Consider the following 15,296-nt stretch of genomic DNA (forward strand, 5'->3'; position numbering starts at 1 on the left):
GGGCAAAAACAATAAACTAAAACAACAAGCTAAAATAACAAAGTAAAACAGTGCAGCAACTTTTCAGTTCTCTGCTCTGTAGCTGACCTGCCTTCCCGGCCAGGTCCAGCTCCTCCAGCATCCCAGCTGAGGATTCCTTTCTTTTTAGTGCTCAAAATAAAACGAAACAAAAATCATAACTGCACTCTCTGTGTTAGCTCTCCGTCTCGGCCCCGAACTGTGCTCTCTCCACCAGACAAACTGTATGTGCTCTCTCCACCAGACAAACTGTATGTGCTCTCTCCACCAGCCGGCACAGCCAAGACCAATCCGCCTCTCCGGCGACCGAATGCCACACAATGTAAAGCAGCAGCATTTGAAACTTAAAACAGCGAGTTACCAGTCATGATTTTTACACCGGGCTCAAACACACACCAAAAATGTGGGAAATTAAACACAGATCTAACATACAATCTGCCACAGTGTATTTGAGTCCTGAATATTATGACATACTTTAATGCTGCTGTAATCTGGATTTAATGGCTGGCCAGAGATTCTGCAAACTGTGGTTAAAGCCTGACACAAGAAGACATGCTCACAAAAAATGGAACAGAAAGGGGCAGGGGGTGGGGGGTAGGACTCCTCTATCCTCCATGCCATGCCATAATCTCTTGATGAACTGGCATGAGAACAAAAAATAGACTTCATAAACAGACAAAATGAGACATTTCTCATTTTCAGCCAAACAAATTTTGAATGACAAAAATCTATTTTTTTTGGCAGGGGAAAAGGCTGAAGACTCACAGAATAGGCCCCAGTCTCTTTCGCTTATAGACGAATGCTGGTTCCTTGGCTGACTGAGAAGAACGGAACGTTTTCCAGCTCTCTGCTTCCAGTAAAAATAAAGAAAACAATTATAGCGAAATGGCTTCTCTCAGCGCTAGGAATGCCAAAGGGCTGAGGAGCCTGCAGTTTGTCTGCTCTGCAAATGCTGACATCGGCAACTTAGCCAGCTGTTCGTTACAAAGACTGTGGATAATTAGGCAGTTGTGAGGTAATGCTGGTCGGCCTGCTGATTTGATTTCCTGAGCTGAATGGCTTCCATATTGACTGATGGACGCAAAGTGTTTCAAGACGATGGTTGGTCGGGAGAGCCAGGGAAGCTAGGGGCAAGCATATGCAAACTTTGCAAAGGGAAGGAGGGCAAAGTATCCAAAGAAAATACCTCAGTGTCTTAAAGAGGCATCCAGGCCTCGTCAAAAATATTGGACTGAATATAAAATATCAAGTCTGTATGTACTGGGACCAAATTTGCAAGAGACAAAAAGGAGCAGAACAAATTATTATGCAGCAACAGCCTCAACCCTCCCACATCCCCCCTCGCCCACCCCACACCCACCACCACCACCACTCCTCCAGGTATATGTGGCCTTTGGCAAGCATTAAAGGTGCCTTTACATACACAACCTAATGAGGCCCGTGGAAAGAAAAACAGGGGAGCTGGCCTTCTGATCACAAGCTCTTGTAATGTTGCTTAGGCCTGAGGGGAAAGAAAGACCAGAACTCCCAGAGGCACAAGAGGACTGGAGCGGTCCATCCCTGACCTACTTTAACTCTGCTTTTTCTTCTTAACTCATGCATTTTTGATGGGATTTTGCCATACATTTGGTCTGTCTGTTTACATGCCTGTAAATATGCACACCTGATTTTATAGCCCCCTAAATGCCAGTAATAATGCAAACAATGAATATTTCAGCTATAATAGTTTATCTGTAAAGAGGTGAAGTGTGTCAGCACATACATGCTCAAAACAGCTTTAAAAATTGAAATCAATTGAAAACACATTGATTAAAAAAAAGTTATTACCATTAGAACAGTCAATACGAATTTAAAACGGCAGACAGTGCAACAATTGGTTACTCACAAGGAAAGAGAACAGTACGTCTACAGCTTGGATTTTAAAAGGAAAATTACTCGAAAATAGGGTGCATTCACGTGAATGCAAATAGTATGCATAAATCTAGAGACCAGGAGCTTTATGGAATCAAAATATTTTCTAATTTTCAAAAAACAGAAGCAAACCATGAAATAGTGAAATACTTATCCACTGCACATAAAAATATGCTATGCAAGTAATGGCTTGCAAGTTTCAAGGTAACCTGTTAAATAATAGCATGTGAAGATGACCATGGTATGTTATGGAGATAAAGGTTGCTTGCTGTAGAGGCTGAACACTAGGAGTTCCGAGTCTCTTAGCTGTGCTGTCCATTTCCTCATTCATAAAATGGTTTCATTAGACAGATTACCCATATCACCACTGATCCCATTGTGTCAGCTTTCCTTCAAGCCACGATGAGACCAGTGGAATTATCACAACTGTGGCAGTGAGATACCATTTTTATATATGTGCCAAATATATGTTACATATATGTTTTATGTAGCAACCATCCAAGCACTTACTTTAATTTAACTTTGGGGGAAAAAATAATTAATTTTTAAAGAATGAATGTAACAGAAGATTCAATTAAATAGTAAAATGGCTCTCCCCACAAACTCATTGATGTTTCGTGCCGATGATGGATTTCAAATTCATCATGCTAGTGTGTCAACACTAACCTTACTGCTTAACTGAATGCTCAGTTATTGACAGAAAAATTATGCTTGCTTCTAAGTGTTTTTAATGCACCTGTTAAGAATAAGCAGCAAATTACTTGCTTAATTCACCTTCTTAACCTCTTAGCGCACAGCCCCTAGTGGTCGGCATGCCGGCGTGCCAAGATTACTAAACTCAAACATTTGGTGCTACTGCAACCAAAGTGTGAGATAAAAACAGAAACGCGTTGTTTTAGTTTAATTAGTAGACAATACACGACAACTATGCCGAAAACGGAGTTTCGCAGCCCCACCATTGTCGCTCTGGTCGTTCATTTAACACGCACCCCCTCCCTGCAGTCTCATCTACAAAACACCCCCCACCCTTGACATAATGGACAATATTGTCTATCTTGGAATTCATAAAAATATTCTTTCACCACTAAAAATTAATATTCCATCATAGCAACAAGATAAACCCGACAATAGCCCTAAGATATGCCTATACAGCAGTGAAAACGCTGCTCACTGAATAACGAAATAAATGAGAAAAAGTTTTTTAAAACGATACCATGTCATTCTACAGTCAATATCTGGGACTAAATATTGAATAAATATACATCCTTACTGTTGGTTTTACGTGTAGAGATGTCCCTTTTTAGACCGCGTGGTCATATATTGTCTTGGACAATCCGTTTGGGAAATGTACGCGCATTTGTGATGCCTGGGTATCTTCCAAAATAGCTGTGCGTAATACCACACCTGTTGTTTACGGCGTTGTCGCCCTTTTTAGTACAGTCGGGCTTGATTGACAATTCATTTATTCAGTAGGCGAGAGTACAAGTTTTCTAACGATGTATAACATGTCTAATTCTGGTTTTGGAATAGCGTTTTATAGGTAGTTTCGACATTTATATATGTAATACAACACACTGCTTAGTTTTTGCTTCATACATCTATAGTAGTTCTACATATCCACCATTAGATTTTATGAACTTGTGGTCAAGAAGTTTTTGATCTAGCACATGTATAGTTTAACCTCCTGTATATATGCAATCTCTCAGTATTTCATTGCAAACTTAAAAAGTGCAAATTTATTTTTGATTTTTTGTCAAAACAATTGCATTTGTGGCACTTTATTTCTTCCAAAATTATGAATATAAACTAATCTGCGTTAGTAAATTGTACAAATGTCTTGCTTCATTTAAGCCATTTTTCAAGTCTCTGTGGTTCACATCTGGAGTTATAAAGCTTTAAATAGGGTACCCCCTACATGGGCAAGGATTGGCAAGATTTGGCTTGTGTGCTAAGGGGTTAAAATAAATTTCACAAACATTTTGCATGAAAAATCTAAATTATGTCAGCTTTTGTTAAGCTAGCAAAAACTTTTGCGTTGTGGTTTTAACATTACTTTATTAGTCTAGTTGTGTCGTTAGCACATAGTACTACTCCACAGTGGCCATTACTTTAGAACAACCAGATCCAATCATTCATGACTGACGATTGAACGTGATGATTGAATCATGATTGAACAAAGCTTCTGAGAGACCAATTCAACCATCTACTCCCTAATGGTTCAGTAAAACTGACCCTACTACAACTGGCACACAGTTGCATATGATTAACATAACCAAGATCAGTCAGTAAGCCATGGTGACAGACTGGAGCATTAAAATAGCCCAGGAATTTGGACAAAAGAAACCCAAAGGGTCAAGATGGATGGTTTTTGTTTGGTCATTGCTGAAGGCTAGTGCTGGAGCATTCTCATAGTTAAGTGCAGGTATTACAGGGACTCTTCCTAATACAGTAATACTGATGTGGAAAAACGGTGCTCTGACCTCTGTGGGCACAGGGTCCAGGCCGGCACAGTTCTCATTGCACTTGTCATACACAAGGCGCAGCTTGCGGAAGAGCACAGATAGCTGTCTTAGGTGCTCCTGTAGCTTGCCCAGTCGGTCCTGGTGTGTGTTGGGGTGGTATGTCACCCCATTTGGCAGCTGGAGAGGGGAGTGAAAGAGAGCAAAGTTGAGAAGGTGGGCAAAAGAATATGGGGCACTGGTAAATGTTTTTCTCCAAGAAAATGACTTCCCTTTCTCAATACATTCACAAGCAAGACAAAAATTGTGATGCAAGACCATGAGGGTCATCCATACACCACAACAGCCTTAACAAAATCAGCCACCCAGCAGCCCCAAGACAGTGATCCCAATGATTACCAATGCTCGTTATCGTTTCTAGATTTTTTTAAACTAGCGGCGGGGTGACCACCTTCGTTCAAAATTCATTTAAAAAGATTTCATTGTAACAGCTAGGGTTACTAACAGTGAACTGTACTGTACAACAGCTGATGGATCAATGGTGCACTTGGTTAAAGTACAGTGCGTTAATATCAACAATCTTTCCAATTCAAAATACAACTACAATTTTCAGAGTTTCAAATGTGAATTTGCAGATGAAAAAGTTCCAATATTATTTGGGTGAAGATTTCAGTTTGATATCCTGTATATTAATGGGGGAGAAGTCAGTTCACCCAAATGCCAGAACTCTTGACCCGCCACCCAATCAGGGACATCACCTGCATGTTCCTTAGCAGCTGGAAGATCTCCATGGTCCTGAAGACGATGTCCTGCACAGTCTCCTGGCCAATGCGACACAACGATGCTGTGTTCACCTCCCTGGCTGCCTGCGATGGTTGCCCGGGGAACGCCGCGGACGTCATGCAGGCTCCAGCGATGGGGGGTGTGGTCATGGGGATAGCAAAGAATATTCACTGAGATGGCTCAGAGGGCTACTCCACACTCGGAAACAGCAGCATGCCTGAACACTGCAGAAGAGTGAAGAAAGACAAACATAAACCTTGTTCCACCAAGAACGCGTGAGAACACCATAAAGCTAAATATTATATTCAAGCAAATCAAGTACCAACATTGAAGGCAATTCAAAGTGTAAATCAAATTGAGAGTGTAACTACCAGCAACAAATGCCCTGGGGTGTGAACATGAAACATTCATATTCAAGGCGTGATAGCCAGTTCTGACATAATGTGGCCTTTCTAGGGTAAGTCTCACAACGTTAGGAGGGAGGACAATTTCAGAAGCACTGAACTGACAATGGTCTGTCAGAAAAGATGGATTTCATAATGCTGACTTTATTGTAGTACATCTGACCAGCAACATGGGTTGCAGTGTGGAGGAAAACCATTAGAGCCCTAGTCTGTGATTATGGTTGTTTTGTTCTGCTTTACATAGCTGTCTACATAATGTGTAAAAACACTGCAGTATTGTAAAGGGCTTTTTAACTACACAGCAACAAAAACATCAATAACTTTATGCTAAACATTTCCATACATATCTCACTCAATAAATTAGTAGATTATTCATTACTGTTAAAATCTTGATTCAATACAGTCATAAGATTTTGTGGAAAAAAATGCTAATTCCATTAAGCTAATCACACTGAAAACACGTAAAGAAATGCTACATGTAATCCTTCAAAAATACTCGGTCCCTTCTTGCAAACTCACAAAAGAGAGAATTAGCAAATTGGCTGCTGAACAATTATAGTTTTGTCTATTCCATAGTTTTTTCTGTACTGTTTTCTAATATAATTTCCAGTTCAGTTTAGCTTCTGTTTAGTGTTAAGGTCTTGGTGCTTTTTTTTTTTTTTGATAATCCACACTCATTTAGCTTTGACAGTATTGAGTTTTAGTTTTGGGGAGGGGAGACTTTTGATTTGCCTTACTGAAACAATGCAAACAAACAGCAAATTGCCTGACACTGAATACCACCTTGATATAAAAGTGACCAGTGTCGGCAGTAATAACGCCTATTTGAAAAGCTTTGCTCAAAGTGGATTACTATCATTTGAACATGCAATTGGGCCAATACTCTGGAGCAGCGCTGTAGCATAATCAACACTTACGGCTCTATTTGCTGGAATCAATGGTGCATGCCACATGGGTGCACTTGGCGTGGCTACAAAATTTCACCATTTTTGTTTGGTGATTATGCTGAATATATTATCAGTGGGCGTGTTGCAGGTGTTCAGTCATAGCCAATCAAACAACCTCTTTGAATTCCCTTTAAGAGTTGAGTGCTTTGTGTCCTGGCATACTGCTAATTTCCATGGTCTACCACTGCAATGGAAGACAAGGATATAGGCTACTCATTATAAAAAACTTCTCCCAAGAGGCAACTGATATTCTTGAGCAGGACGTACAGAGTAAGGAAGATCATCATAATGCTAATGACGTAGTTAACAGAAATAAAATGACTGAGTAGATAAATTGTTGCACAAATGAGTCCTTCATTAATTCATAAAAATGACATGGCTTACTTTAATTGAACTTACTCTTACTGAACTGACAAATCTCCTTTAGAGGGGAAAAAAGTGTTAGAATTTGAAGGGTTAGTAGCGCAGTTACCAGCTGCAGGCGACTTTCTCCATGGTTACTATTTAGTCTCCAATGGCAGAGAACCCGTAGAATTGCATAGAATATTCACAAATGCCACTCCTAAGTTGAGGCGGAATCACAATTTTTCTTGACTGCTCCATGTAGAATGTACAGCATACAGGCTACACCGATAGGAAGACCCAAACGTGACCTTTATTTTTAGGCTACCAAAAGGCAAACTTATAACAGGGCTTATTGTTTATCGGTCTCTGATATACAGTGCTATCATGAGTGCAACATGAGAGTGCACAGTGAAATTGGGCTCCTTATTTTGCCTAGGCAATGGAATTACAGTCCGAGGAATCGATTTGGAATCAAGCACATAATGCCATCATGAGATCTGTTAAATAATTAAAAATCACAACCCCTAGCGCAGCCTCATGAAAACTGCACTTTCCTGACTTCAAAAGGCCATGTAAAGTCAATGGGTGATGTTAGTCACTTTTTCCATGTTTTTTCTACAGTGTATGGACCTGTAAAGTGCAAGAGATGTCGTAAAATGGTAAGCTGGCACTGCTGAATGTCAGAACATGCAGCTGTGGTAACATTCAGGGGGCATATTCTCGACTGCTAGTGTACACATTCTATGACAGTGTTCTCTCTGCTTTGTAGAATGTGAAAGCAGGCTGTACATTTCCTTTTCACACAGATCTCAAGCTCACATCTCGCTAACCTACAACACATTGTAATAGGTTCCCATCTGTCTTGCTAATACAATGAGAGCCATATCTCTATGGACTAGTCATAAAAGTCATGCAAGACTGAGTAACAAATGTCAGAAAGTAAACATCTCATAATTAAACTGGATCCATCTTTCCTTTTGAGACTGAGCCATGTGAATATGGGCAGCAGCCAGCTGGTCTACCCCACGTTGTCAAGAAAAGTTGGCAGACAAGAGACTGGCCAGCTACGAACCAGTAATGGCACTTATGTCGATCTAATCATTATGACAGGCAAATAACTTTACTAATATTCTTTTTGTCAAGTCCATTTATAAGCCAAATAAGTTAATAAGTGAGTTTAGTTTTAGCAAAATTGCTGGAATACAATAGTTTCTTCTTTTCAGAAGCAGATATAGCCATATTTCTGATAGCATGTTTCATTTGTTGTAATTTTCAGAATGGTGTTGACCATTTATCGTGGCTGTTTATCGTGGCTGAATATGGACATGTATTTAAAAAGTAGCCTAATTGTACTGTTTCAGCCTGGCTCCACCGACTACACAATGCTTCCTGGTGGGGGTGGAGTAGGTGTGTCCATCTCATTTTTATAAAGTATTCTTTATGCAAATGAATTTGCACAGCATAGCTGCGCCTGGCTCATGAAACTCATCATGACATCATGATTAAGGCAGGGCCAGAATGGAATGCAGACAGCAATTTTCAAAAGTTAGAGGGCAGCACCAACATGTTTTCTAGCAGTTTTTTCTGACAAATGATATTATTTCCGAAATGTAGAAATATTGGCATGGATTAAAATGTTTAATTACAAAGTAGGCTGTGGAGGGGTGGTGTGGTTAGGGTGCATTCTGCGGTTTAGCTGACCTACAACCACAGCTGTTGACAATTTCAGTGATTAGTAACTGAGCCCGGGGAGGCTGGAATGAGAAGCACATAGGAGCTATATATTATGTTCCCTTCTCCTGTCGTGTGTGGTTTTGTTCGTTTGATTATTTGTACGCACATTTGTGGGTAGAGGAACAACAGAACCTGTTACATAGGCATACTAACACATTTACAGCTTTAAAATGATCTAGGGTGTAATTACTCTTGAAGTACTTGTGTGTGTGTGTGTGTGTGTGTGTGGGTGTGTGTGTGCGTGTGTGCGTATGTCGTTCACCTGCAATTTTCAAATCAGCATGGCAGCCCTAATCCACACTAAAATCATAGAGTCATCTAGAAGACAGGCCACATACCTTTTTTCTTTAGCTACACCTGACCCAAACTGTTTCAGTAAACTATAAGTGCTTTGTACTGTATTACATTTCTGAAGATTACATTGGCTATCTTAGCCAACACAAATGAAACATGCTGTATTCCAAAGCAATGCTGCTAGCCAATGTTTCCTAAATTATTTAAAGTAACTTGGCCCTGTGTTTTTTCCTCTTACCATCTGAAGAGAATGCATAGAGCGTACATAGGACCAGGAGAGGGTAGGAGTGGCCAGTCAGTGAAGCCTAGGAAGTATTGGGAAATGACCTCTACTGTGCATGCTCATAATTGCTGAGGGCAAAAGAGCTTGCTGCCGATTGAATTCAATGTAGAAATCCAAGATGATTTAACAACCAAAGAAAACCTCATCCGTCCATTTTTTGTGATCATACATCATTACGTGCAGCAGTTTCTGAAACAATGGTTGTTTTGGTCTTGGGAAAATATTTATTAAAATGTGCATATTTATTACATAATGCCTATTTTTCAATCTGCTTTTCATATGAAACTTAACGGTCATCTATCGAGTTTCAAAATACCATTAGGGAAGTTTTATGTTCCCTTCAAAAGTCTGATATTCCCCATTCACTTTAATGGGGAGCTCAATATTTTGCCCTCAAACAACAAAGATATGCACAGTACAAGCTTACTTCCAGCGCTTCACCACTTAGGTCGGCTGAGGGCGTGCTTTCCTGTCTAGTTATAGCCTATATGCATGTCTATGAGAGAATGTGGTCATCAAAAGCATTTTCTGTGACAAATAGACACTTGAAATTGGACAAGAGCACACACAGACATATTTCCCAGCAATCTTTGTATATCAGAAAATAACAGCAGTATCAAAGAAATGACCACAAATTATTTAATTGAATAGTTTAAACAATATCCCATGTTTTCGGCACAATGGGCATATAGGTTAAATTTCACATGATCACAGACTATTGAACAAAGAACATGTACTAACCATGACAGAGATAAGTTTGCTTATTGAATCATATATAAAAGTCAGCACCTACCAAATATCATATTCTCTGATGATCAACAAGTGTCTCAAATGTAATAAGGAGCTTGTGCAACAACGCCCTTTTTTCGCAAAATCACTGCTAGTTATGAAAGTGTCTGTCATGTTTGCAAATGTAAGTGTTTTAATAGGGTGTAGACATGTCAGATATAGCCTAACTGTAATGTCGGTAGAGAAAAGGGCTAGCTAATATGAAACCTGGAGTTTGTTATAGCTACAGTAACTTAGTAAAAAATAAAAATAAATACAGTAGAAACACCAGAGGTCAGCTTATTTGACTTTTGAAAAAAATCAATGTGTGACATTAATGTCAATATTGCATGAGGGAATTAAGTTATGCACACCTACTTAGTTAGGGCCAAGAACAGCTTTGCAATAAGAAGACATTCTTTAATGCCATCATTTGCTTGTGCTTTTAAAGAAAGCAGGCCAGTAAGCACAATTCAGCTCTGGTTTTATTCCATATGGCCTGGCTATATTTGAGCCAGCTAGAAAACGTTGCAACCAAATGGATGGTAAATGGACTGCATTTATATAGCGCTTTTATCCAAAGTGCTTTACAATTGATGCCTCTCATTCGCCAGAGCAGTTAGGGGTTAGGTGTCTTGCTCAAGGACACCTCGACATGCCCAGGGCGGGGTTTGAACCGGCAACCCTCCGATTGCCAGACAATCAGTCTTACCTCCTGAGCTATGTCGCCCCTGCAGGGCCAACGTAGCTGGTTACCAAATGCAGCTGGTTAAACGAACGCTAGATGGTATGCCATAATACAGTCTATACTGTATTATTGTTTGTGAAATTATTGTTTGTTCAGTGAAAGACTGGCTACATTTGGTCTACAAGGGTCCACAACAATTGTGCAGTTGCAAAAGCAATAGTTTAAAAATAATAGACAATTATGATTTAGCAAATAAATGTGATATGAAATGAAAGATTTGCCTAAGCCTTAGGTGGGATTCAATCCTGTGCCTCTGCAGTCCCATGGCAAGGACATTACAAGTGAGCCACCAACGAAGTAGGCGTACAAACTGAGAGTTTTCTTCATGAACAAAATATATTCCCAGTTTGCATGTGTATGCAATGTTTTGATTGGCTGGCATTGGCTGGCATTGGCTAAATGTCCAATGGGGAGACACATTGTGGACTTTGAGCATTTGTGATTATGTAATCAGGCAGGAAAAAGAAGAAGCAGGAAACGCAAAATTCCCTAAGTTTGGGGCTTTATTGTGCAGACGTGTGAAGTTGTTCGTGAATTCTGTCTGTTGAAATGGGGTCAGAAGGTACAGAAATTAATGTTTATAAGGGCTGACAGTATGTGGTCATTGTGGTTATTTCTGTAGGAAACCCTGAAAGGTGCCAAACTCTCTGTGCTGTATAGGTATGGGGCATGCCGCACCACCAAGGCATAACTTGGCGGGATGGCATACCTGCCATCCAAATGCCACTTACAATTGGAATGGCTGTGCACTGCACCCTTGCTTCACTGTCTGAACATACTCCAGCGGTCAGATAATTTTAATAGGTCTTTGGGGTTGTGGTTTTGCTGCAACCTCAAATATTCCAAAGGAAAGCATTGTTGACATGCTGCTTATACACTATGCCCGGAGATGTATGCATACTTTGCATCTCGTTATGAACATCAGTTGCTATGCATAAGCCACATCTTCCATTTATGCTGCCCATACATTAAGATAATTTAGCAAAAATGTGGAGAATAAATTTGAGGGTTCCCACACAATAACCTCCAAGCCTGCCACAAATGTAGTTTTGTGAATAGTGCCCCTGCAGGTGATTGAAAATAACTTTCATAAATCCCTTGGCGAACCAACTAATCAAGCACTTACACCATGCATTTTAAATATAAAAATATAACGTTACCCTAATGCTAAATTGAGATTTATATTGTCCTGGATATTGTCCTTTAGACTAGACAACGGAGCCAACGGTCTAAATTATGTGTTGAAACCGTTTCTGTCTTACTAGTCTATAGCGTTTATGGAGGCAACAGCTAGCTGGCTAGGTCCGTTTCTATGGACCAGGTATGTATCAGACTAGGCTAACTAGACGGCAGGCAAACTGACCACATCCCATATGTCGTGTAACTGCTCCGACCGCTGGCACTAACGTCAAGCAAAAACCTTTAGCTGCTATCGATAGCTAAGATTGGACTGTCAATGTTAGATAGCTAACCTTAGAAAATTGTAGTTCTGAACAACACTACAAATAAGTCGTCGTGCTAGATCTAGTTCAATAATTACCGTTAGTTATCCAGCAAACTGGTTTCGCAATTTAGAAAGTGTCATTAAAATGAAACCATGTTGAGAAAAAAATTACGTAAATTTCAGTTTTTCGTTTACGTTAGCTAGATGCGTGCTAGTTAGCTAGACAACTCGTTAACATATCGTTAGACAGCTGTCTGTAATAAATGCACACATTACAGCAAGAGAGCAAGCGCAAAATCTCCAAACCAAATTTACTCACAATTCTTCAGTAACCGGTCATTACCTTGACGGTCTATTACTTCAGTCCGGTTTTACATTTCTATTTCCAGTCTTATTAGCCTACAGTGCACAGCAAGCTAAGTGATATAGACTAGCCTAGCTAGATCAACTTCCCAACCTTCCGGTGTCTCTCGAGATCTCAGCTGCTCTACACGAGCAATCGCGAGACTGCGTACCAAAAACTTACTACCGTAAAACCATAAACGCAAGCGCCAGTGGTCATTTGGAATACAGCGTAGTATGTCATTATTTTGTTGTACTGGACTCTTCATAATTCTTTTTTTGTGAACGAACATGAACCGTATGTATTTCATACCATATAATGAGAGAAAAGTTTAGAGCTATTGTAGGCTGCTTTAATGTAATACAGTAGTTCTACACTGTCCCATGATATTACGGTATGGCATCGCTAGTCATGAAACGTGAGAAAGACTAAAGCGACATCTGGTGTCAGTCGTGTGAATTATAATTTCATAAATAGAAAAAAAAAAAAAAAAAAAAACTCCACTAACCTCATGCAAAATAATTTTTAATTATTATAATAAATAAATATTATTACCGAACTCAGTTCCTTTAATTTGATTTTATACGTGTTCGAGAATGCATAGGGAAATCGTACAAATTCGACACATGAAATGGTGTGACCTTGTGATAGCTTACTTGGGATATTTAGTTAGTTGATTTTTCAAACTAAAATTAATCAAATTCAGTTTGGGCTTGGAATAGATTCTCATTTTGCATCAGTGCTCTCCCGTGAAAAATTGCAACTTTGAATTCAATTTTGGGGTTATATAAAGACAAGTATGTAGATGACTTTGAGAACTTAGTAATCTTTAACATTAATGCATATTATCTTCCGTCTAAGCATGATTGGTTTACCTTGAGAAATTCACCCAGGTATTACCTCTACAAATACACATCTGCTAAAGACATCGAAGTGTAAAATTTAAAAATACATTTTTCTATTAGCATGTATTAGCATCACATCTATATTGAACTCATTTAGGCTATTCATTGTGTCTAAGTACAATGGTAGTTCATAAATAGAAACATCAGTTGCTTGGGTTTTTGTGCGTTTGTGTACTGTAGGAGATTGCCCAAAGATACATTCTTAAAACTATGATAATTAGCATATCCTCCCACACCCACCCACAAAAGGCCAAGCAGAATACTTGGATAGTGAGATAGTGAGAGTGTGCATTGTGTGACATGCCAAGCCTGGAGCCAGTGTCTGAGTATGAGTGTCATGCAGAATCATCTGATCTCAAGCTCCGGAAAGAAGGAAGCACATTCCTCAAGTTCCTATCATATCACAAACATAAACTGTTAGCTTTAATATTGGGTAAAAGCTTTTCTATGAACACAGGCAGTAATAAAAATGACATGGATAGAATCTAAGTCCTTGATCCTTGCTTTCGAGAAAAGCACAGAGGGGTGAGCCAGAAAAAATCCAGAGAGGACAGCCAGAGACAGGAATCCAGAGAGGACAGCCAGAGACAGAGAAATCCAGAGAGGACAGCCAGAGACAGAGAAATCTAGAGAGGACAGTCAGAGACAGAGAAAACTAGAGAGGACAGCCAGAGACACAGAAATCTAGAGAGGACAGTCAGAGACTGAGAAATCTAGAGAGGACAGCCAGAGACAGAGGAATCCAGAGAGGACAGCCAGAGACAGAGAAATCTAGAGAGGACAGCCAGAGATGGAGGAATTCAGAGAGGACAGCCAGAGACACAGAAATCCAATTGTTTTCTCACTGGATTCCATGCATTTCACTCTGGAAATATTACAAATATCATGATGTCATAAACATTTTCCAACTCTAAATTGAATGGCTTCCACACACATTATTCAAACAGTTGCAAAGCAGGTACAATAAGAGGAGAGAGATGGGAAACGTATAATGTCTCCACATGGGATATTGCAGCAATTTGGATTATCTGCACTGCTCAGTGATCCAGCACTCTAATTAAAAATTGACTTATCTTTTTCTGGGGTTGGGGTTGAAAAGGTACACTTATCCTGTGCACACCAGCTTGTATTGTGATTTATTCTCAGACCACGTTCGACAGTAAAGATCTCCATGCGCAACAAGGCTTTACTGAAGTGTTTAGTTGCCCCAGTGCCCCCTGTGCCGTGTAATTACATTTTTAAAGAGAAGGCAGAGGCTGGGTGATGTGGTGCTCCTTCAGCATAAGGTATAGTTGCCTGGGTCTGTTCACTCCTTCCATGCATTGATAGGAGAATTACAATGGCAGTGACTGCAAAAGCAGCAGTAGGGGATTGAAGTGCTTAGCTGCATTTCACTGCAGTGGGGTACAGAGGGAGGGGAAACAGTAAGAGGGTGGGAGATTTACAGCAGACAGACTCTGAAACACAATCTGTCATGTGCATTTGCATTATGTACATCTTTCTGCCTGGTCAAATATGGCAGTACCAGAGGCCACAGGAATGTCAGAAACCTTCAGTGAGTTAATCTGAATCACGAACAGTAAGACATCATTGGCTCACCTGTTACATTTTCTTTTGTTTATCAGTAACTGTTAGTTTCAAGAGTGAAATTGGATCTCCATAGTGCTGCCAGACTGCTACCATCAAACAATATTTGGCAGATTTATGAGAGGATTCCTCTATGTTGATGAGTGGAGGCACTTATTATGTTTGGTCTTTGGAAACTCCCAATTATAACCATGCCTTTGAATGATGGGACCAAAAATTTTAATGCAATAAATTAATTACTAATTTAATTTAAAGCAGAGCTAATCCACCTAACATCAGGCATATCTGACAATGGCGTTTAAACCCTGGAGATTATTTGCTAA

At 39.8% G+C, this 15,296-nt stretch overlaps 1 protein-coding gene across 3 annotated transcripts in view; it reads right to left on the bottom strand.

The window, feature by feature from the left end:
- Nucleotides 1–12,621, bottom strand: part of med30 (mediator complex subunit 30) — a 32,682-nt gene extending 20,061 nt beyond the window's left edge. For 2 of the 3 annotated variants that reach the window (XM_035430007.1, XM_035430005.1), the window contains exons 1-3: nucleotides 12,458–12,621; nucleotides 5,147–5,395; nucleotides 4,410–4,568 (exon numbers count right to left, since the gene is read on the bottom strand). In XM_035430007.1, coding sequence (XP_035285898.1) covers nucleotides 4,410–4,568; nucleotides 5,147–5,320 — 333 coding nt within the window. In that variant the 5' untranslated portion in view covers nucleotides 5,321–5,395; nucleotides 12,458–12,621. The remainder of the gene's footprint in view (nucleotides 1–4,409; nucleotides 4,569–5,146; nucleotides 5,396–12,457) is intronic. The other variant, XM_035430006.1, reaches the window with a different exon arrangement.
- Nucleotides 12,622–15,296: the final 2,675 nt, after the last annotated feature.

The sequence above is a fragment of the Anguilla anguilla genome, chromosome 8 (assembly GCF_013347855.1).
Source record: "Anguilla anguilla isolate fAngAng1 chromosome 8, fAngAng1.pri, whole genome shotgun sequence".
In the NCBI taxonomy this organism is placed as follows: domain Eukaryota; kingdom Metazoa; phylum Chordata; class Actinopteri; order Anguilliformes; family Anguillidae; genus Anguilla; species Anguilla anguilla.